The 25,560-nt window shown below is 30.3% G+C and overlaps 1 protein-coding gene across 1 annotated transcript; it reads left to right on the plus strand.

Moving 5' to 3' along the window:
* Positions 1–250: 250 nt before the first annotated feature.
* Positions 251–23,709, plus strand: LOC145333970 (calmodulin-alpha-like). Its single transcript, XM_080179234.1, has 10 exons — positions 251–303; positions 655–719; positions 7,228–7,267; positions 9,514–9,558; positions 10,086–10,159; positions 20,099–20,159; positions 21,304–21,331; positions 21,665–21,720; positions 22,141–22,215; positions 22,635–23,709. The coding sequence occupies exons 1-10, from the start codon at positions 271–273 to the stop codon at positions 22,719–22,721; spliced, it is 564 nt and encodes a 187-aa protein (XP_080035360.1). The 5' UTR covers positions 251–270; the 3' UTR covers positions 22,722–23,709.
* The last annotated feature ends 1,851 nt before the right edge of the window (positions 23,710–25,560 follow it).

A 25,560-nucleotide genomic window follows, 5' to 3' on the forward strand; every position in this document is an offset into this window, starting at 1 on the left:
TACAATAATTATTCTTTGTATTAGGCACGACTTGGCCTCGCTGAGAAATGAGATTTTCTTGCAGTTCATATAGGATTTCTCACCTCCAGGTTGACTTTGGTCTATCTGGTTTTATCTTTCCTTTGGGGTTCCACGACAAGTCTTGATTTTTTCAAATCATCATGTCTTTTCCTTAGTTACATACTAATATTTTTCAGTTTTTTACACTTATTATATAGTTAAAGAGTAGCTGCACTAAACTATATGTTTTAGATAAAATGTTTTAAATAAATGACTAATATGGAAGAAATTCGATATGAAGATGTAAGTTGATATACTTTATCAAGATTATAGCGAAGCTACTCTTTTATATTTGAATATGTTAGATGGTCAGCCGGTTTTATTGCACAATTATGGCGATATCATTACGTATATGTAGGAAAGCTAATTAATATCGAGTTTTTTTCTGTACCTTTATTACCCTCTAACCACTAAACTGATTGTGTTCTCCATATCAGAAAAACTTCGGGATAATGTTAGTATATAATTTTCAAAATTCAAGTCTTGGAATGGTTCTTGGCTATTTTATGTCCTATATCTCCCTCCAACTTCAAATTAGAGCTCGGTATGATAGGGGCACTAAAAGATGCATGAAAAAAAATATTTTTTTTCTAGATTGCAAGTAAGCTGAGCAAAGAAAAGATCAAAGAGTTTAGAGAAATATTTTCATTTTTTGACAGGTAAACACAAATCTTATTATTTTGTTCAGATTTTTTTCAACTGTTAGGTTTTGCCATCAGGTTTTGGACGGACGTACAGACAATGTTTTAATTTATATAATAGACTAGCGGCTACGCTAATAGAGGCCTCCAGGGGCACTTTGGAGGGGAATGGAATCCAAAAATTTATTTTTTTCATTTAAATTTTCTAAAAAGTAAAGTTTATTTTTTTGGGGGTAGATTTCTCTTATGAGGTTGATAGTACCATCCCCCAAAATAGTTATAAACCTTCCCGTGACTTATGAGAAGCAATCCTGTTAAGGAGAACTTGATCGGTTCAACGGTTAGTGAGATCCTTTGGTACAAACATACAGAGAAACAAACAAACAGATATCCTGTTACTTTATTATAAGGATTACATTTTAGTTATTTTTTGTGTATTGTATCATCCTTGTATGTGATTGGAGATTACATGTTTTTTTTTTCTAAATTAAAATAAGTTGTTCGTTCAATATCTAAAATAACAAAAAAGATCAAATTTAATTTACATATGCACATATTTGTTATCATAAATATAAAATATCCCAAGTAATCAGATAGTGTATCTGTTCTCAAACAAGGATTACAACATCCATAAAAGCTAAGCTCTAAAACGGAAGGACAAACGCACATTAACACTTGTACAGTTTCAGAACTGAATAATCAGAATATAGTATAAGAGTCGAAGCAAAATTGTAAGTAAATTTGTTTAAAACTGCTTTATACAGGATAATGTTTATAGATATACTTACATTTTTGGAATTTGTTTATAGAGTTGCTTCGCTTGAAATATTGTACTTTCTTGTCCCAGGAATCAGTATACTAAAAATAAGGTCAATTGGATAATCGGATCACCCCCCTTCCTTTGGACGTCCCTACCTCCAACTATGTTAAGTAAGAAATCTAGGGGGTATTATGAATGCTTTAGTTGCAAAATAAGGGATCTATAGAAGTAATAGAACTTTATAGTAATTAGTATTAGCTAACATGTTCTACAAACATATAAATCTTAAATTACTTCCTTAAAACTTTTAGAAGTTTTTCGTTGTTTTAAAGAATGGAAGAAAATTAAAAGAGCTGAGTTGACAAAAAAAAGTTTGATTTGTGTTTTCATTCTTGTGGGAAATCATAAGATTTTCCATTTGATTTGATTTATTTCAGTGAGGCCTTAAAATATGTTGAATCTGATTGTATGTAATTGAGCAGCTTTATATGTTTGATAGATTTTAAAAGTTTTATTAATTTATCCCCTTTTTTAAAAGCGAAGCTTTTCTATAATTAGGTTCGACAGTACGTCCGTCCATAAGTAACGGATAGCTTTTTTCGTTGATTTAGGCATGTTAGAATTGTCTTATCGATTTCAAACTTTGCATGATGATTCCTGTAGTAGTTAGGTAAGATTTTTTTTTACCAGAATGTACGTACGTCCATTTTAAACAAGTTAATTTTTAACTTTTTAACAATTTTTAATGTGATATACTCATCCGATTGATTTTGGAGCACTGATTCCTATTACAATAAGGTACAATATTATAAGTGAATCATCTCTATAATCAAGTCCTAAAAATGTCAGTATGTCCTTAAACAGTATTCTGTATTTAAGAAAGAAGGTGTATCAACTATTTTTTTTATAGCTAGCCGGTTCTTTTAGTAAGTAGTAGATGTAAAATTTTTCATAGAATTCAGATATGCAATCGGTTTTTTTTGTAGACCTCTTATTTTTTAAGTAATTTAAGTTTAAAAAAAAAAAAATTAAGTCGATTTTAAGGTACTAAAATGCAACAAAAAAAAGAAAGAAAATGGTCATTATGAACAAAAATAGTAAGATCTTTAATTTGACACCTTACTTTTTCAATTCTGTCAGGTAATTATTGAAAAAATCGATTTTTTTAAACCCACGAGAATAAAAACTTTGAACTTAATTTTATTATTTCACAAATAAAAAAATATGGGTTCATATATACCATTAGAATCAGAAAAATATTACGAATCCATTGTAAGCAAAATTGAAAAAAAAAGTTTACAATATAGTATATAAACTACAATAAAAGGAATTATATGAAAATATCATATTATGTTGTACAGGCAACGTCTTAATTCTTCAATTGAGTATAAAAATGGGAAGGGGGTAAAGAGGGGGTAAAGAGGGGGTAAAAAAGGGAAGACAATAGTGTTGTCTGAACAAAAAAAATAATTGGCCATTTCTGTAATTTTTTAATTTTTTTCAATTTTGCTTACAATGGATTCGTAATATTTTTCTGATTCTAATGGTATATATGAACCCATGTTTTTTATGTCTGTTTGAGAAAATATTTAGGTCTAAAGTTTTTATTATACCGAGGTTAAAAAAATAGATTTTTTCAATAATTACTCAACAGAATTTTAAAAGTAAGGTGTCAAATTAAAGATCTTACTATTTTTGTTCTTACTGACCATTTTCTTCTTTTATTTTGTTGCGTTTTAGTACCTTAAAACCGACTTAATTATTTTTTTTAAAAACTTAAATTACTTAAAAAATAAGAGGTCTACAAAAAAACCGATTGCATATTTGAATTCTATGAAAAATTTTACATCTACTACTTACTAAAAGAACCGGCTAGCTATAAAAAAAAAAGTTGATACAACTTCTTTAGAATAAATTTACGTATAATTTTGTCAAAACTTGTATATCTATATTTTGTATATTCAGTTTTGAAACTCTACAAGAGTTAATGTTCGTCTGTCATACCGTTTAAGAGCTTCGCTTTTATGGATGTTGTCATCCTTGTTCCCATCAATGAATACAAGTTCCTTAATGCTGTATATTACAATTATATCTAATCTTTAGGTTTTTTTTGGTTGCCCCTCCCTTTCTATTATTTTTAAATGATAAGATAGGGGTGAAAGTCCTTTAAATGGTGATGGGCTAACACTCTTTTAAACCCTACTAAACTTCATAATTGGTCCAGCTGTTTACGAGAATCTTCAGAACATACACGCGCTCATATATAATTTCTAGTTGCTCAATTACACTGTAATTGCACTAATTTCCTCACCGCAAAAAGATTTTCCATTCTGATTATCTTAATTGATTTCTATCAAGCTAAATTAAAGTGTTTACACAAATATACATAAATGGAAAAGGGTACTTTTGTAAGTTTTAGATTAGGTTCTATATAGGCACACTTGAGCATTGCTTGGTTTGTTAACCCACTAGGGTAAAGCATACATAAGATAGAGAAAAGGATATTGATTGCCTGCAAGTAAAGAAATAAGGGACTAAAATAAAAAACATAGTCTTGACTATAGTTTTAGTAGCTATAGATTTTACTTTGTCTGACAATTATAATTTCTAATATTTCTTAAGGGAGTTTTTCAATGGTTTCAAGCCATGTTTTTTTTCCATCCCAAAAAAAAGAATGAATGGCACAGAAATATTTTTTGTAAACAAAAAAAATATGGAAGTTGGGTTAACCTCACCAAACCTTGGATCGAAGTCCCCATTTTAAAAAAATTACCCCATCCAAACTAATATTTAAAAAATAAAAAATGAAAAAAAAGTAAAAAGTTTACAGTTTCTGTTATCCAAAATTTGCCACTAGTATCATTATATTGCATCTATGCTACTAAAAGCATTACATATCATCCATTAAAAGTTTTGCATAATTTTCCATTACAAATACACAAACTTTTTCTTTCTTTCTTTTACATCAGGAATAAGGTCATAAGTATAATTGGTAGTGAGAAAATAACAGATGGATGTAAAATGGCGATATTTATGACATGTTTACAAGTTAGTTACCTATTTTTCTAAACAGTTGCAATATATTATGACTTAAGAATATTTTTTAGAAATTGAATTTATAGTGACATGAAGTTGGCTGATACTAAATATATGAGGGGAAACAGCTGAACATGACTGCGGTTATATTATTTAGACATATATAGATAGATATTATATATTTAAATTTTATTTATCACTCTATCCAGAACACAGGGTATGTATTATAATGTTTGTACATAAATTTTTAATTAAAGCAAAACAAAATTAATGAAAACCAGCTGTATATCAGTCGGGGCTTTGCCACTTACCTATAATTTTCTAATAGAACATCTTGAATATAACTATACAAAAGCTTCCTTGCAAGGACGTCGAAGCTTTTTTTTTGTTGGGGAGGATAAATGAGGATTTTCAAAGATTTTTTTTGTGAGAGAGGAACATAATTTATTTCTCAAAATATGGTGGGTACTAACTTCCCTTTACCCCTCCCCCCACCCCTCGTTTTGGAAGTTTTTGCTTCTTTAAAAATTTTAAACTTAAGTTTATAAGATAAACCACTTTATAACTACATCCCCCCTTTCACTTTTTGCTTAAAAAAATAGGGTAATAATGGGTTGATCTTCAATTAACCCTGTAAAACTACCCTTCCTATAAAAAGCTTCGCCATAAAGACAGACGGACGGTTAGATAATAGGACATCCTATCTCATGCATAATGGTGATCCTGCGACAAGGAAAAACTTGATTTGACCTCATTAAGTATTTGGAACAATTATAGATAATAATATTAGTATTATTATTATATTGGGCTGCATAATACATAACATAATCCTCAATATCAATAAATATTAATGTTTTATGTAAATAACCAAAGGAGGATCGAAATAGCAATTTCTTGATAATTTTTAAATTCAATTATTTTTTTAAGTTTACAAAGGAGAAGTTAAACAACTAATAATTGGAAATTGAGAAAACATTACATAAGTGAAGCTACCAGTTGCGTGAACAGGGTTTTACCGGGGGTGGGGGGAGGGTGGAGTATTCCTGAAGAAGGTGAAAAAGGGAAAGGCAATTTCAATTTTGAATTTGGTTGTTGACATTCCATTCCCATTCCATACTATGCATCTATAAAAAAAACCTTTTATAGAAGCCTGCTTAATCATCACATATTACAACAAAAGAATGTTAACGGCAAGAAATAATTATGAAACACAACCTATTTATATTACAAGCAGTACAGCTATTCTTATTACCAAGCATAGAATAATCTTCGCAAAAAAAACAAAAAAAAACCTAAATATTATTATTACCTTTACAGCCATGCGGTAAGTTGAACTGGAAGACATATTTAGTTTTAATTAGTATCGCTACTTATTATTATCGCTAATCAGGTAAAATTTCCAATGCAGGAATATAAACTTACTGGTTTCCTTAGCCTTACATAGATACTCAAAGACTTTTAAGCCCCTAGGCAAGCCTATTGAAACAATGTGGTAATTTTTAAAAGATAAGCTTTTCTATAATTAGGTTCAGTAATCTGTCCATCCGTCCGGAACGGATAGCTTTATTCGTTAGTTTAGGTATGTTAGAATTGTCCTATCGATTTAAAACTTTGCATAGTGATTCCTGTAGTAGGTAGGTAAGATTTAGAAATCGCAGCGACTCTATAATCCAAATTTTGCTGGAGCCGGAGTTGGAGCCTTAATTTTCGTTAAAAAACGGCTCCGGCTCCGTACTAGATAAATAAAGAGATTTTTTTTATAAATCATAATTTGGTAACTCTGTTTTGTCATGTGCAAATGCCCCTTTTAAGTTTTTCAAGTCCCTTTTTATCAAAAATTTAACTTTTAAAATCTTCAAAAGTCAAAATTAGACGTGGGGAAAAAAATATGTCGAGTTTTTCTAGATTTTAGGTCGGAGACGGAGCCAAATCTTGAGCCGAAGCCAGAGCCGCACCAAAATCAAACGGCTCTGCAACACTGCTATAATCATTACCAAAAGTACGTCCAGTTTAAATATGACGATTTTTATAACAACAAGTTTTTATTTGATATGATAATCATATTGATCTGATTTTTCGAATACTGATTCCTAGAACAACAAAGTACAATGTTATATGCGAATTATCTCTATAATAAAGTCCTTAAACATTATCCTGTATTTATTCAGTTTTTCAACAAATTTACTTACAATTTTGTTTCGACTTTTATATATTTATGTTCTGATTATTTAGTTCTGACACTTTACAAGTGTTAATGTTCGTTTGTCCTACCATTTCAGAGCTTCGCTTTTATGGATGTTGTCATCCTTGTTATTATAAAAAGAAAGAGGCAAAACTATCATAAAATATTTGTCTTATCCAACTTCTTATCCAATTGTCTATGTCTTTCTTATTATGATTAGTTATACAACTAATAATACTATGCTTTTTTCCTTATTACACACAAATATTTTTACTGAATAGCCCAAACTTAATTAAATAATATACATAATTAATATCAATTCTTCAAATGTTTCATTTCCAATATACTATCAATTACAAAAGCTTTATTTTTTAAGGATCTTATGTAAATTAATTTGTGACTGGGAATTTTTGGATATAGATTTATAAAGTCTAGATGACCAATCTCTTAATTATACCAATAGGAATGCATGGTAAAAAGATGAATTTTTTTAAAGTTCATTATTGTGTCTAAAATGACCATCTAGTGTAATTAATCTATTGTTTTAGGGATGGTGAAGGAAATATCACTTCATTTGAATTGGGACAGGTAATGTATTTTTAATTTTATTGTAATATAAATGAAATATACCTATAATTTTACCCTTTCTTTACTGTAATTTTTTTTTCTCGTATTCATTCGAATCCGGTGGATAGGAACCGGTTCTTATCCATACGAAAAAACTATGTCTAGCATCGTATTATAAACCGCTTTCTACGGATATAAAAATGTACAATCATAAGATTAAAACCAGGGCTAAGAAAACCGGTTTTAATCTTATGATTGTACATTTTTATATCCGCGGAAAGCTGTTTATAATACGATGCAAGAAATAACTCTAATATTTGTGATATTTATTAGGGAAATTTTAAAGATACAAAATTCAATTTGCATTTGTGGTTGTAATCATTCTTTTTTTTGTGAATACTTTTTTAGTTTTTTCCTCAAACATATTTAGCTATAAAATCCCCCAATCTAAAACACACAGAACAAATATAAACAATTCAGCATTTATATAAACAATTTTTTTCTAACTTATGTATACATCACTATATTATTATTAGCGCAGCTACTCTGTATATTGGTATGTTCTTTTGTTTGATTGCAGCCAGTCCTTAAATATAATATTGATAGTCTGTTCTTTTGAATGTCCATAGTCAGTACTTTGGAGTGTTATTCGTTTGTCTATTAATGTCAGTTGTATGTCTTGTAAATGACTGTTTTATGTCCTTTTAAATGTCTATAGTCTTTCTTTGGAATGTCCATAGTATGTCCTTTTGAATGACCATAGTCTATCAGTCAGTCCAAAGTCAGTACTTTGGAATGTTAGTAGTTTGTTCATTCATGACAGTTATCTTATGAATGGTTGTTTTCTGCGCTTTTAAATGTTAATAGTCTGTACTTTCAATTTCCATAGTCTGTCTTTTTAAAGTCCATATTCTCTTTTTTAATGTCCATAGTCTGTCCTTTTGAATGTTAATAGTCTATCTTTTTAAATGTCCATAGGCTGTCTTCTAAATGTCTATAGTCTGTCTTTTTGAATGTCCATAGTCTGACATTTTAAATTTCCATGGTCTGTCCATCAAATGTTAAATAGTCCGTCTTTTTAAATATCTATAGGCTGTCTTTGTGAATGTCTATAGTCTGTCCTTTTGAATGTCCATATTCTGTCCTTTTGAATGTCTATATTCTGTCCTTTTAAATGTCCATATTCTGTCCTTTTGAATGTCCATAGTCTATCCTTATGAATGTCATTGTCCACTGTCTGTAATTTTAAATTTCAATTGTTTGTCCTTTTGAATGTTCATAGCCTGTCCTTTTGAATGTCCATATTCTGTCCTTTTGAATGTCCATAGTCTATCCTTATGAATGTCATTGTCCATTGTCTGTAATTTTAAATTTCAATTGTTTGTCCTTTTGATTGTCCATAGTCTGTCCTTTTGAATGTTCATAGCCTGTCCTTTTGAATGTCCATATTCTGTCCTTTTGAATGTCCATAGAGTCTGTAATTTTAAATTTTAATTGTTTGTCCTTTTGATTGTCTATAGTCTGTCCTTTTGAATGTCCATATTCTGTCCTTTTGAATGTCCATATTCTGTCCTTTTGAATGTCTATAGCCTGTCCTTTTGAATGTCCATAGTCTGTCCTTTTGAATGTCCATAGTCTGTCCTTTTTAATGTCCATAGCCTGTCCTTATGTTTGTAATAAATAGGGGAAATGTAGACTTTTTATGGATAATAAAAGTTTAGTCTTCACAGTAAATTTTTATAAAATTGGAATCTTTACACCTCTCTAAATTCTTTTTACTAACAATTGCATAGAAAACATAAATTTCACGTCTTGTAGAAAAAAAAGTATCTTTTTAATTTTAAATTATCTAAAAGAGTTTTTTTTTGGAATATAAAGATTGAGTAAACAAGGTTGACAACAGCTATAATTATCAAAGCACAAAAAGTCACAGATAATAATAGTAATTTAAAGATGCTCAGTAGTCATAAAACAAGAATAAATCAATAAGAATCACGAAACCTCTCACATTTTTCAATGTGTTTTAATTTATATGTTTTGTAGCATGACTGATAAATGAACGGTCAAAGAAAATTATATAATTAATTCTCAATAGTAAAGGGAATATTCTTGAAAATATTTAGCAGTCAGTCTTAAATAGAAGCCGAGAAAGTCAAATTTCCCCTATAGAGTTACAGACTGACAGACAGACACCCAGATAAAGTGAATTATTCAGTAGCTTCGCTACTATTAATGTAATCTACCCTACTACCCTATCCATAATTCAGGTAATGAGAACCTTTGGCTGGAATCCAACTGAACTAGAATTGCAGGTATTAATCAAATTAATGTCTATCTATCTATCTATGTATATAACTATCTATCTATCTACATATCTATCTGTCTATCTATCTATCTATCTATCTATCTATCTATCTATCTATCTATCTATCTATCTATCTATCTATCTATCTATCTATCTATCTATCTATCTATCTATCTATCTATCTATCTATCTATCTATCTATCTATCTATCTATCTATCTATCTATCTATCTAACTATCTATGTATCTATCTATCTATCTATCTATCTATCTATCTATCTATCTATCTATCTATCTATCTATCTATCTATCTATCTATCTATCTATCTATCTATCTATCTATCTATCTATCTATCTATCTATCTATCTATCTATCTATCTATCTATCTATCTATCTATCTATCTATCTATCTATCTATCTATCTATCTATCTATCTATCTATCTATCTATCTATCTATCTATCTATCTATCTATCTATCTATCTATCTATCTATCTATCTATCTATCTATCTATCTATCTATCTATCAATCTAGGAATTGATCAACGAGATAGATCAGGATGGAAATGGGATGATCAGCTTTACTGAATTTCTTTGGCTTATGACAAGGTGTGTTTAAATTATCATTAACGTTATTTTATTTAAACCATTTCTAACTACTTCCCTTTTTTATTTCCACCAATTCAATTTTTGAAATAACGTTTTTCCAAATATTTCATTTGTAGTATCAAAACTTGAAAAAGAAAATTGCGGGGGTAATTTTTTTGTGGGGGGAAGGGAGCAAAAAGCAAATATTTTATATAATTGTTTTTGATAAAAATTAGAAGAAACTTTTTCTATCCAAATTAGGTAAAATTCTAAAGTACATAAATTTATTCGACTTTTTTCTTTTTCTTGTTTTGTATATGAGAATTAGGGACATTTATGACATGCACTTTTTAGGGATACTTTAATAAAAAGAGAAAAAATTGCTTATTGTATTATTGTAAGAGAATAATGGGGAGTTTAACCCCACGATAAAATTGTTTCCCCCCTTACCCCAACCCCATACAAGTTTTACCCTCAAAAGTTTTAGGGGGTTATAGGCAACTCCAAGAGAATTTTTCTGTCAAAACAATATTATGTTGTTTTTGCTCCTAATGAATCAGGCTTACACACATAAAACATACATCTACGCCACTTATGTTTACGTAAAACCCTGGAGAATTGACTAAATATACAATATAATTATTGCATACAGGGGAATATTATGTTACACAAAATTATATCAACTACATAATTTATAAAAAAAAGCTGAAATTTTTTAAATTATCAATTTTTGTTCGATATCTGTCGACCATCAAGGATCTATTGATGTGTTATTTCAAACATTTTTCGTCAAAAAACAAAAGAAATCACATTAAATAAATGTGTTTAACTTATTCAATCACCAACACCTTTATTGTATAAAAAAGCCTTTTCTCCCTCGCAAATATCTCGTCTACCATAAAATCAAAAGTTCATTTGTCAGTTAGTATTTTTTACAACGAAATTCTTTTTTTAAGCTAAAAGAAGTTATCATAACCCTAAAAAATATACAAGTATGATTTTTTCTACGACAAGTTGGTGATTGTGAGTGCCTCACTGGCAAAAAAATGAATTTGCAGATTTACTTTTCTTCAATACAAATATAAAAATAAAAATATTTTTGCAAACTCAGGACAGAGATATAGTTTCTAGAATAGAGAAAGGTATTTTAAAGAAATATTGAGATTAAACAAAAAATTGGTCAATTGAAAATAGTTGATAAAAATATTGACTTTCATTTTTTAAAGTACATAATGAAACAAGGATGACAACATCTATAAGAAGCGAAGCTACAAAATCATGGATGGACATCCGGAAAAAATGAACTATAGAGCAGTGCCATAAATTATAATAAACTAAAATAAATCACAAAAACTTTTAAAATTTATAATGTGAAAATCTACGAATGAATCCAGCACCCCAACCATTAAGTAAATCTTAACGAAACTTTATGGAAATATGTAAAAAGTAAATTTATACCATCCCTGAAAATTTCAGCCGACTATCTTGAATAGGAGTTGAGAAAATCATAAAAACTTAAAAAACTAGGAATTGAACTAGCACCCGAATCAATAAACGAATTACAATGAAACTCTAAAGAAGCATGCAGACTCTAACAGACGGACGGACGGACATTTCGAATTATAGAGTAGCTTTGCTACTAAAATGGGTTTAAATAATCACAGGGCCTTTTTTGCTGTAAATTATTATATTTTGTTATTTACATGTTATGTGAAAGACATTTTAACACATTTTTCGAGATTTATCATATTTAGATATTATCCCCCTAAGTGGGAACCAGGTTCACAAAACTTTCACGTGCAATTAAATTATGTCGAAGTTGAACTAAAAATCAGGTCCCCAACAGGTGGCAAATTTCAATACAATTCAACTAACCTAGAGGCAGTATTTGACGCAAATACTAAAAAATAAGCAAATTTAGGGGTCATTGAATCAATTTTGAACGGATTTATGCATTGATTATTCTGAAACATATTTAGTAGAAATTAGTTATCTTCCAAAATAAGATAATTTTGTAAAGAAGTATTTTCTTGAAATTGAAAGATATCTTAAAGCATTTTGAGTTATGGCTAAATAATGATGTAACATATAATAAGTTGACGAGCCCAACATGTTTACAGTAAAATCACCCTAAATGAATAATAAAGCTGCTATTCTGAAAATTCAGATTTGCCTATTTTTTTGGTTCGCAGTTTATATACCAACATTCTCATATTAATTAAATTTTTATTTAACTTTTCTGTGTTTGATATTGTATGTGCTAAAATGTTATTTATGTTTTGTTTAAGAAACATGGAAAATATTTTCTTTTTTTTCTTTAGAAAATAATTATTAGATTCAATCGAACAAACATCCTATATATTCAAAGAAGCAAAGCTTAAAAATTGTTAATTAAAAATATGGCATTCTAGTTTTCTTGATATGTACCTCTACATTTCGACCAGCTTTAAGAAATATTAGACACCTAAACTAACGCTTTTCTGATAATGAGCACATGACTCCAGGGAACTTGGAATTTTTACATTACGGCCCTTGAGGTGTGGAGAGGGGGGGGGGGGAAGTCGACCACGCCCACTTTTAATTATAGTTTTATAAAAATAGATTGGGCCCTCTTGTACGTAAGTCATACAGTGCAGTGGCAGCACATTTGATTGAGTATTTCATTGTTTAAGGCCCATTTTTCTTGGAAGGGTGGTGGTACTCTCCATCAAAATAGTTTAAAACCTTCCCAGAACTTACAGGAAAACCATATCAATTATCGAGATCCTTCTGTACAAACAAACACAGATGCTGTCACTTTATTAAAGGAATATTAAATTGATCAATATCACCGACGTTAATTAGGTATGATACTACTGCAAAGAGCTTTTTAAAAGCGAAGCTTTTCTATAATTAGGCTCGGTCCTTCCGTACGTCCGTCCGTCCATCAGTCCGTCACGGATAGCTTTTTTCGTTAATTTAGACATGTTAGAATTGTCCTATCGATTTTAAATTTTGCATGGTGATTCCTTTAGTAGTTAGGTACGATTTAGAAAGCGTAGCAACTCTATAATCATTACCAAAACGTCCGTACGTTCATTTTAAACATGTTGATTTTTTTACTTTTTTAAATAGCTTTTTTCGTTAATTTAGGCATGTTAGAATTATCCTATCGATTTCAAATTTTGCATGGTTATTCTTGTAATAGTTAGATACGAGTTAGAAAGCGTAGCAACTCTATAATCATTACCAGAATTTCCATACGTCCATTTTAAACATATTGATATTTTTACATTTTTAACAACAAATTTGTATGTGACCTAATTATCCGATTGTTCTGATTTTTGGTATACTGATTCCTGGGACAACAAAGTACAATGTTATAAGCGAAGCAACTCTTTAATCAAGTCCTAAAAATGTAAGTATGTTCATAATCATTATCCTGTATCAAGCAGTTTTTTAACAAATTTACTTACAATTTTGCTCTGACTCTTATACATTCGCATTCTTATTATTCAGTTATGACATTATACAAGTGTTAATGTCCGTTTGTCCTACCGTTTCAGAGCTTCTCTTTTATGGATGTTGTCATCCTTGTTGATAAACAACGTTTCAAACAGACCTACACGACAAAAAATCCAATATTAGAAAATCTTTGTTGTAGAAAATCAATTTTTGTTTGATAAATTGTTAATAGAAAACAAATTATATTATTTTTTTTACGTAAGTAATGTATGTACTTCATGGAGGAATCGAACTAAATAGTACAAAAAAATATCCTGTAAATATATCCTTCTGTGCGTTTTCAGTACTAAAAGTTAACTGAAGCAAAAATTATTTGGTTTGTTGTTCTTAGTAGTAAAGATTTTTGTAAGTCTGGTTTTAAACTATTACAAGATTTACTATCAAAAGATCAATCAGACTCGAAGAAAACCATTTCAATCTTTTTTTCCTTAACGAAGCTACTTTATAATTGGAAATGTCCGTCAGTCAGCCAACTTTAGAGAAAAAAAGCTGTTTTACTTTGCTTCTATTTACGATAAACCAATGATTTTTTTTGAAAATCCATAAATCAATATGCGTCCAATATGATTTACTCGTTTTGTTTATTTACTTGTTTTCTATAAATTAATCATCTGCTTTTTCAATCGATTGGTCCGTAAGTTCATCCATGATTTTTTGTGCTTTTCTACTTACAGATCTTGTCATCCTTTTGTTTATATTATTTTAGGACAGGAAAAATAAATGCTAAGTTAATTAGTTGATTCCCCACCCCCCTTGCCATTTAATCTATATGTAAATTTGCCTTTGATAGATGTTAAAACTTAGGAGAAAGACGGCTAATAAATCAACTAAACCGACATTAGCGCCTGTCTTTCTGCATGTAGTAAACCTCAATTTTTGTTTCTGTAATTTAGTAATTTTAGTATGTATCAAATGCGTTTCTAAAGTCAAAGTGACACTAATTTAAAAAGTTTTTTATTTGTTTGATCATTTATTATTAACCACTGAACTGATTGAGATCTCCAAATAATAGATTCCAGGTCCCATGATGGTTCTAGGCTATATTATTTTCTGACGTTTCTTTCCTATTTTCTGCACTTTCCCTTTCAATCTGTATGCATGCAGCATAGCCCATAAAAAAGCTAGATGCGCAACAGCTAGTTAGATTTATAAAGTAAGTCATCATTGTTAACGTTTAAATAAGAGAGGGGTAGGTTTCTGGTAGAATCCGTAAAGGTGTGTGTTTTAAGGCCTAAAAATAGTAGTAAAACGATAATATTCACTAAATATGTGTATTTTTTATTGAAAAGAACTATAGCCAAAAAAATCTTTTTTAAAAGTTAACATAAATTTTTATTGTTCTACTACTGTTGTTTTTAACTTATAACACATAACCTTTACGGATTTTACTAGAAACCTACCCCTCTCTTTCTAAAATCAGAAATAAACTTAAAGTTCATATTCTTTACATACCTTGAACTTTGAAGTGATTTCCAAAATATGATATAATGCTTTAATTAATGAAAATTAAGAATAAGTTTAAAATCAAAATATACCTCTTCAAATGGTTAATGTATTAAATTAATTCAACAAAACTTGTTATTTTAAAGTGGATTTTAACTAAAAATCAAAACATTATGTAATCTATTAAAGTAACAAGCAGTGCCGGAACTCTAAAATTATTGTAACCTTCAAAGTGTATATTTAGGCTTCTAATCGGTGGCCTTCATTCAAGGAAGGCAGATATCTTAATGTCTATATTTTAAGTATGCGTTGACCCCCCCCCCCCCACCAACATCCCTCTTATGTACATTCATTATTCTAATGCTGCACACTTTTTGACATTAATGTTTTTAATCCTCAACGTATAAACTCTTACAAGTATCAAAAAGTTTTTACACATTTTTAAAAGCGAAGCTTTTCTATAAATAGGGTCGGTCCGGAACGTTTTACGTTAATTTATGCATGTTAGAATTATACTATCGATTTCAAACTTTGCATGGTAATTCCTGTAGTAGTTAGGTACGATTTAGAAAGCGTAGCGACTCTATAACTCTTACCAAAATGTCCGTACGTCCCTTTTAAATATGACGATTTTTAACTTTTTTAACAACAAGTTTTTATATGATATAATTATCCAATTAATCTGATATGAAGAGTCTCTATAACCAAGTCCTAAAAGTATAGTATGTCCATAAACATAATCCTGCATCAAGCAGTTTTTCAACAAGTATACTTACAATTTTGCTTCCACTGTTATACATTTATATTATGATTATTCATATCTGACATAATACATGTGGTAATGTCCGTTTGTCCTACTGTTTCAGAGCTTCGCTATTATGGATGTAGTCATCCTTGTTATGTAGGTACTATAACATTGTTTATTGGCAATCAACAACTAAATTATTTGTTTATTTATCCAATAACATTAAATGATAATTGAAATAAACTAATTGACTTTCTTATGACAAATGCCAGGTTCGCCGTATCTGCTCTTGCTGAACTGCCACACTATGATTTTGTGGTTTCGGCCGGCCAACATGCATTATGCATCAAGATTGGATTACTTATAACCAACCTCCTTCTTGGTTTTCTAATAATTTCCCCCCGATTGCTTTGTACACTTTTTATAAGAAGCGAAGTCACTTGATAATTTACATTCTCTGTCCACTCATCCTTCCATTGGGCTCCTTCGAAGGAAAGGGATTCTGATAGCTTTATGAGATATTTTTTAATCTTCTTTGTTACTGTTTCTGATACTTTATTTTCTTACTTCTGTTACTAGTGACTACGTCCTTAGAGGCCTCTAGGGGCACTTGAGGCGGGGGAGTAAAATTTTTTTTTGGAGGGGTATTTTTTTCAGGGGCAATTTCTCTTGGAAAGGTGGTGGTACCCTCATAAAATAGTTATAAACCTTCCCAGGACCTATGAGAAGCTACCCTGTAAGTGAGAACCCGATCGGTTAGTCGGTTAGCGAGATCCTTCGGTATTGACAAACAGACAGACATCCTGTTACTTTATTATAATGATTTTTTTTTTCGTTGGTAGAGTAGACAAATTTCCATGAGGTAATTAATCTTTTTTTTCAGGGAGGGCTACAAGCCCTCATTTTGAGTGATAAATGTTGTTAATTCTACTTGACTTAATATTATGCGCCATAATATTTTACAGGGTTTCAAAGTATTTTTTTGGGGTTAATATATGGATAGGAGTTATTTTTTTTAATGGGGAAGGGAGGTATTCACCTATTTGCCTTCTCTCCCCTTCCCTTGAATATCAAAGTAAGTCCATTATTAATTTTTTTGTTTTATAGTTCCTTGTTTCCTGCCCTGCAAAATGACATCGTCATTGTCATCCTTGTTTTAATCCTCGTTGATTTTTATTGCCTGACGCGTGTTGATCACACTAATTGGATTATACACACAGATTAGGGTGTTACATCAATGTCAACACATTTATTTTCAAAATGTGTCAGCTGTTTATTTTATACTAGAGGCTGCGTTCCTAGCATGTTGGAGCTCTGTATTCCAAAGAGTAACCTCAAACCAAACTTAGATATTAAGATTAAAAAACGATAAACCCTTCCTCGGAACTTGACGATCTTTTGGTACAAACAGAAAGACACCCAGTTACTTATATATAAGTGACAATGTCTTTGATAGACAGAAAACAAGAAAGTAAACGTGTAGGAGAGGAAATTTGCCTGTAGGCTATATTAAGCACTTTTAATTTGGTTGTTTTGTATGAAAACTTTATAGGCTTAGCTTCAATTAAGTTTGGTACTACGATTTTTCCCAATAAAAACTGTCAACAAATAAAACACAAAGTTCCAAGTTTATACTAAACAAGGATGACAAAATCCATAAAAGCGAAGCTGAAAAATCAGGCATACAAACGAACATCGGCCTAAATGTAAAGTAGCAACGGATTCAATATTCAACATTATAAAGAAATATAAACAAAATTTTTGTTAAAACCTGTCCCAAAGTTCTAAAAGACAAGATGCTTGAGATACTTTGCTTATAATATATTGCAATTGTGATTTTCCTAACTGTTATGTTCGGACGTACCGACCCTTATAATATAAATCTTTGCTTTTTTTTAAATTAAAAAGGTTGTGAAAAAAACTATGATAATATAAAAGAAATTTCTATACTCTTATATTGCCATGCAGTCTTTATTAATCCTCCTTAATAAAGTAAGAGGATTTTTGTTTGTCTGTCTGTCTGTTTTAATGGACATTATACGTTGTTTCATTTTTTTACTTTTTCTTTTAAAATCTAAAGTATAAAAAATGGTAGCCCCTAATATAAAATAGATTATGAATTTTGTATGATTTTAAAGTTTTTTTTCACAGATATTCTCTAAAATGACGCAGATTTATGTATTTCTAAGATGAGAACAAAATTTCATCTTTTTCTTTTCACACAAAGGGGACTATCCACGAACGAGAGCAAGTGATTTTAAGCACCTTCCAGCATTGATTCTAAACGTTATTTAGGCGAATATACTAGGGTTATGTTCAATATCATTATATCAATTTAAAAAAACATTAGTTTTATCATAATTTTCTATGAATAAAACTTTGAAATGTTAAGCATTTTCTTATATGAAACATCATCAACTGTTTTGTTGAGTTTAATGGTTCAAATAAAATAACACGCAAAAACATAATCAAATGCTGTAAATTATGAAATTACACTTAAAACTGTTAACAAGTTACCATCCCTTTATCTAAATTAACACTTTTCATTTTAAAAAGTTTACTTTTGTGTCACAGTAGTTTGAACTCAACAAAACATTCGATAATATATAGTAAAAAATTACTAACATTTAGAAGCTTTTTTTATGTAAAACCATGGTAAAACCTATTTTTTTAAAAATTGATATGACGATATTAATCATATCCCTAGTATATTCACTAAAAAAACATTTAGAATCACTGCTAGAAAAGCTTAGAATCACTTGCTCTTGTTCGTGGATAGTCCCCTTTCAGCTTGTTCAGAAATTGAAAGAAAAAGAGATAAGTTTTTTTTTTATAATTTTTTTACATAAAGTAAACAATCTAACTAAAGCCTTTATTTAACTTTAACTGTATTTTCGCTCTCTTATTACTTAAGACTTATAATTTCGTTAAAGCCCAAAGGTATAAAAGAAGAATAGGGGGTGAGGGGTGGTGGTGTATGGAAAGAAGTCGACATTGCACTTTAATTTTTGTTAGAGAAAAAATAAAAAAATAGGAAAGGATAATTTTTAAAGGGTGATTTCTCTCAGGGAGTAAGGGAGGGGACAATGGATCGAATATTCAATTTTTAGGAGTCTCAGACTTTGGGGACTGGCTTAAAGGGAATGTGCAAGAATTTAGCAGTTTCTGACTGAGTTTGGGGACTTGCGCATAGAATGCCGCTACTCGTTATGTATGTTTTGAATATTGCAGACGGGGAGAAGGGATAAGGGAAGTGGGGGGAAGGGAAATAAACACTCGTTGTGTTAGTTTGGAATGTAGCAGACGGGGAGAAGGGAGAAGGGAGGTGGGGGCAAGGGGCAAGGGAAATAAAAAGGGGCAGTCATGTTCTTGCTAGCAGCTGGCCGGGTCCAATAATCTTTTAATATAAAAATCACACCAAAAAACCTCAATATATTTCATCAAAAACAAGTTATAATTTCACTTTACATGACGCTATGGAAATCTATTATTCAATTAACAATCCCTTTATAATTTCCTACAAATTTATTGGATTAAACTGGATTTCATGCCCTTTCTTTGATAACTCTTATATTGAATTAATTGCCCATTGTCCCCTCCCTTACTCCCTGGATTTCTCTTGTTTGAAGGTACCCTACCCCAAAGTAGCCATAAACCTGTATGAAGCTTAAATGTTAATAACTATAACAGTCCAGCGGTTAGCAAAAACCTTCGCTACATACAGACAGTCATCGTGTTGCTTTTCAAATATTAATTCATCATTCTTTTATGCTGAGGAAATTTATTTTACAAAAATTTAAAATCTAAATAAGCAATAACTTTATTCTAAGTTCTTTTATGTTGAGGAAATTTAATAAAACCTTACATGTGAAAATTGAAATTTAGAACACGGAAATTTCAATTTTAAAATAATTTTTTTTTTATCAATTTAGGTAGTATTTTTTACTAAAACAAACCCATCTATCAGGCCCCTTTTATTTAAAAAAAAATCTAAATTGAATTTCAGTAAAATTTATCTTTTTGGTGCTTCGAAAACTTAGATTTAAATGATTTCAAAGTGAAAAAAATAACTGCTCTACTAGTTTATTTCATTACAAATGCCCCAAAGACTTTTAGGAGAATCATATCGGCCCAATAATTAGAGTTATCTTCAGCTACACACAGACACTTAAATGATTTTATCTTACTTCTATCTACATATCTTTTTTTCTCTTCAATATTTTTATTTATTAATTTTAATTTCATTTTCATATTCATCTTTTTTACAGGGAAATTCATGACAATGAAGTAGAAGACGAAATACGAGAAGCATTTAGAGTATTTGATAAGGTATTCAATTTTGATTTATAGAGAAATAAAATATTCTTAAAGACAAAGGTTAACAGAAATCAGCTCATACAATGAACACATTAAAAGTGTCGGACTGATTATGACGTAAAAAAAAAATTAGCCAATGAGAGGCCATTATTGACCAATGGTAAGTTTATAGTGGCCTCTCATTGGCTAATTTTTTTACGTCATAATCAGTCCGACACTTTTACTGTGTTCCATACAATCTTTAAAAATCAGTCTAAACTGTTCCCAAATGGCGATATTCTATTGAATAAGTTCATTTTGAACCGGCTTTTGCGTGGCGAAGGCACGGCTGATGATACTTTGATGAAATAGACCACAACCCCCTTCACTTATAGAAACACTTCACTTTAAAAATAGAAAGAGTAATATCGTCCATAAACCAGGACATGATATTGGGAAAAGGACATTTATTGAACATTTGGTGCTTACAAATATAATTCAATGGATTTTTCAAAACCTGTACCAGGTACCACACTAGTAACCCCCCCCCCCCCCGAATAATAGTGGCAAAATCGATTTATCTTTACGTTGGTATGTTCAAATTTAAAACAAATTCCTCTCTTTGAAGAATTTACATATTTTAATAAACACTCGAGGCTCACATATATAATAATAATTTATATAATGTGCTTTAAAGAGAACATGAACCTTTTATAGTTTTTAAAAGCGAAGCTTTTCTATAATTATGGTAGGTCCGTCCGTCCGTCCGTAACGGATAGCCTTTTTCGTTAGTTTAGGCATGTTATTTTTTTAATATTTATGATTTTTCTAGCATTACCAAAAGACTAACGGGCCAAGTAAATTAATTGCTTAATGCTCATTGGTATAGAGAATCTTTACTATAAATTTCAGACGTCTATCTTGTGTAGGAGCCGAGAAAATCATGTGTCCCTAAAATGTTTCAGACAGACGGACTTTAAGACAGACTTTTTGAATGATAGTATTGTGGTAGGGGTGAAGCGTTTCAACCCTACATAAGCTGGGATAGCTGGGATTAGCGCCGGGGTGTTATTTGATAAACTCGGAGCATCGCATACTCTGGAAGGGCTTGTCCGTATGCCGCCTACCACAGTATCTTTGTTTTTATCTAACCTTTAACAAGATTTATATTTTTTAGGAAGGTCATGGTTTCATAACAGTTACAGGTCAGTTTTTTATTTTAGTACCAAGGCTACTCTATAATCCACTTTGTCTGTCAGTCCGTAACGCTATGGGGTAATAGGATTTTCACAGAGACTATTCAAGGTCATATATGATCTTGAATAACTTTGTAGCTTTTAATTTCCATTCGTGATTATTTGTTCTTTGCTACTTATGGGCCATTGTTGTTTAATTTGATTCTACATGTCAGAAATTGAATTATAAATGAGAAAGTATCAAAATCATGAAGGTAATGTTCATGAATAAAGCAAAAAAGAAATAGAATAAACATAAATAAACAATTGCTGCGCCACTAGAATCATGGTAAATTTGTTTAGATCTTGCAAATGTAATGCAGAGCCTGGGGGAGAAGTTAACACCAGACGAAGCCAAGGTTTCTTTATCTTCTTATTCATATATTTTCTTACATATATTTTCTATCCATCTTTTCTTCTATTCAATCCAAGCAATTTTAAAGGGATGAGACAATGACTGATAAATTGATCCAATATTGATGCACAAAATTACCCCATCTGTAGATTTAAATTACTGGTTAGAACGTTTAGACACTCAACTCAATGAACCAACCAATCAAAATTCATTAAAAGTCAACAAAGTTGTTCAGCCAAAAAATAAGAAAACGTTAATATAAAACTCTGGGGAAAAGTGTAATAAACAGCTCAATTCCCCCTACCTCCATGAGTTACTCCAGTTTTAACCACCATTTTATCATACAAAATATTGATTCATACAGTGGCGTGCACAGCAATTCACCAGGGAGTGGATTCATATATCTACCTATATTTCTTTGTAGGAGCTAACAGAAGAAGCAGATCTAAATGGAGATGGAATTGTCAATTATGATGAATTCATTGCCATGATATTTAAGGTAAATAAAAAATAGGATTTTATTCCCATTGGGCAATTTCTATATTTCTTTTTTTACACAAACGTCTAGCAATCAAAATCCCTCCCCCTCTACTTTTTTTAATAGATTGAAAAAAGGATCTGTTTTTTTCTTTATGCCTAACACCTGCGGGGCCACCACATGAAGTTCCCAAATCCTGCGGGGCTACCATATACCTATTTCCTTACCTGACCTGATCTTAAGTAACCATAAACACCCCTTTCTCTCAATTAGTTTTAAAATAACTTCCATTAGCTTTTATGTATATATGTAAATTCTACTTATTTTCAAATAATTAATATCTTTACCTCCTTTTTTATATTCTTTTAGAGATTAGTTCTATATATCATTCTATTCTCAAATCAATCAATCAATTTTTTAATCAATCAATCTATTATCAGAGAACAAGTACTGGAGTGACAGAAGACAAGAAGAAAAAGAAAAATTATATTGGACAAGATCCAAACAGAGGAGTCAGCTTTGTCTAAAAAAACTCAAATCTCTAATTGAATAATTTTTATTTTAAACAAGTATGACAACATACATAAAAGCGAAGAGGGTCAACAGACGACCATTTGTTAAATGTCAAGTCACAATGTATGTCTTTTTTAACATCGTTGAGATTTCTGAATAAAATTCAGAACGGATTTTAAATTATACCTGTTACAAAAATCATGATACCAAGCTTGAAATTTTAAACTGTAAAAAGTTATTTATAATAGAACATCTAGAATCATTTGAAGTTTCAAAAGTTAGAACATATTTGAGCTCTTAAAGTATGTTATGAAAAAATTTATCTTCAGTAAAAATACTTCAACATTCCATTAAATGTATTTATGTAATATGTCTTTTTTTAACTCTTGATATCTCCTTTCCGCAATATATTTATAAAAATTAAATTGTATTGTTTTTCAAAAAGTGAATGATTATGATAGGTGGAGAAAGTCACTCAAATAACAGCTACGTAACGTCATTAAAATGAGAGATCATCTGTTTCTTTTTTAGGGGTTTTCTTTCCCACTTTTCTATTATCTCCCTCATTTTTATGACGTCACGTGTCTGTTTTTGAGTGCCTTTCTCCCCCTACATGATTATAATTTTAAATATGAAATTTTTTAATGAAAACCATCCTTTAATGACAACTTGCCAATTGGAAACTTACAAAATTATATCCATAAAGACGAGGCAAAATAATTTCAATTATAACTTAATTTTAGATCTTTTTTAATTTTTTGATAAGGTTAACTTGATAAACAAACAAACAAAAATATAGCTATTCTTGCTTATGTTCTCTTTAGTATAAAAATAATTTTAGAGCAGCTGTGCTTCTGAGAAACCATTATGTATTAATTCTAATATTATTTCTTACTAAGTATGTTCAAATGTTTTGTAATGTTTATGTAAGCAAAACTTAGACAAGTGTTATTTATAATGTTATATTCTGTTTTTTAAATCAAATATATTGTATTTTGTTGTGTATCTGTTTTTTTTATCATCAAAGCTTAAATTTGTTTAAGGGTAGGTTTTGGGTGAATTAAAATTTAAAGGCTGTGGCCGCGGCTGAGGGTAGCTAAATCTTCATCAAAGTTTTCGCGAATCAGCTGCTAATTTAGATTAGTCTAAACGGTTTGACTGTGTAATACAGTGGCTACGGTTAACTGAGACTGAATAAAAACGAGTGTGGCCGAGGATTAAAGTGGCTGATTTTAAATTTTGGTGGCTTAGGTTGAGTAAGTCGTGCAACTGACAGTGAGGTTGATTAGATCGCTGGTGACAGGTACCTTTATTGGGTGGCTTTCGAAGCCTCATGACTAATGGTAGCTGTTGCTTGCCCTACATTTACCTCTTTTTTAAAGAAGATTAATTGACTATAAGATTACTTTTTCAGGTAATCAAAAACATACATTTAATCGAATAAAAGATCTATAGTATAGGTGTATATACAGACAACAACAACCCTTTCTTTTTTAAAGACCTCTTTCGTCTGCTTCTAGATTATTTTCTGCTACTTTGCAGTGTTAACATAAGCGATAGCATTGGTTGATTTTCAATGACCCAATAGAAAGGTTGCACAGGGTGGTTGCGATGTGGGAGATACAGTTATTTAACCCTTTCTCCCTCTAGTGTTTTACTCTAATAACTGAATAAAATGATATTGATTAGGATTTATAGGAACAGAAAAGGACAAATAGTGAAAAGAAAAAACAATCCACTGCAAATCCATACTAGAAAGCATTTTGTTTTTTTTTGTCTGAAGCTTGAGATTTCGATAACTATCGAGCTTTAAATAGGTCAATGAATGGTTTTAGGCTAATTTCCTTACTCCTAATTGACTTACTCCTTCGAATGCAGCGCTCCTAGATGCTAGGAGCGCAGCTTCTAGTGTACAATATAACAATAATAACAAGTAATAACAACCTTTTTATCTGGCTTCAAAAAAAAATTATTTTGACTGTCGGTTATAACTTATTCCTGGTTAAAATAAAGTTTTTCTTGGGACAAATTATCCATTTCTGGAAATTAATTAGGTACAGTTACATGTAAGTGACCACAGTTGGAATGAATAGGGTTTTTAAAGAAAAAGTAGAAAAGGCTGACAAGGATATATTGATAAAAATGCCGCTTATTTCTCTTTTTAGTACGTTTCTCGGAGGCTATTTAAGATAGATGGCTTGTTTTTGTTGAAAGATTCCTTGTTATCGATGTGGATAACTTGGATGTTACACAAGATTTTCATGTATTTTAGTATAGTGATACTCCTGGAAAGCTAAAATAAAAATAACCTCCTCCCCCTTCTACCGGATGAACGAACTGACCAATAAATGAAGTCCATGTTAGCAACCTAAAATGATAACCTGTTTTTCCTTGTAATAATATCCACACATATCCTAAATCCTTTATTGTGACGTCTAACAATTATTTACGGGTGAAAAATAATATTATAATTGTTACAATTTATTTGCAAGTATAAGATTTTTTGTTACAAATTTTGTAAATAGACAAAAAATATAAATAATATTAAAAATACAAAACAGTGAAAAAATAAGTAAGATTATGAAAGAGCACACATGAAAACGAAACAAATTCAAAAAATATCAAATCAAGCCAAATACCTTTAAAATAAAGGAAGTAAACATTGATAGCTCAAAATAATAAATTGATAATAACCTTAAATCTGCAGGGTTATATACATTATACATATTCTTAAAAAATTAAAATACTTTTTATAAAAATTGCATCATTAGTTTACCATTAATAACTGCTTGATTAGAGCAATACTGAAAAATCTTGTATAGTTAGCAAGGGCGTCCAAGCTTTTTCATTTTT

This window comes from Acartia tonsa, chromosome 12 (assembly GCF_053477335.1).
Source record: "Acartia tonsa isolate MP-2025a chromosome 12, ASM5347733v1, whole genome shotgun sequence".
Taxonomy (NCBI): domain Eukaryota; kingdom Metazoa; phylum Arthropoda; class Copepoda; order Calanoida; family Acartiidae; genus Acartia; species Acartia tonsa.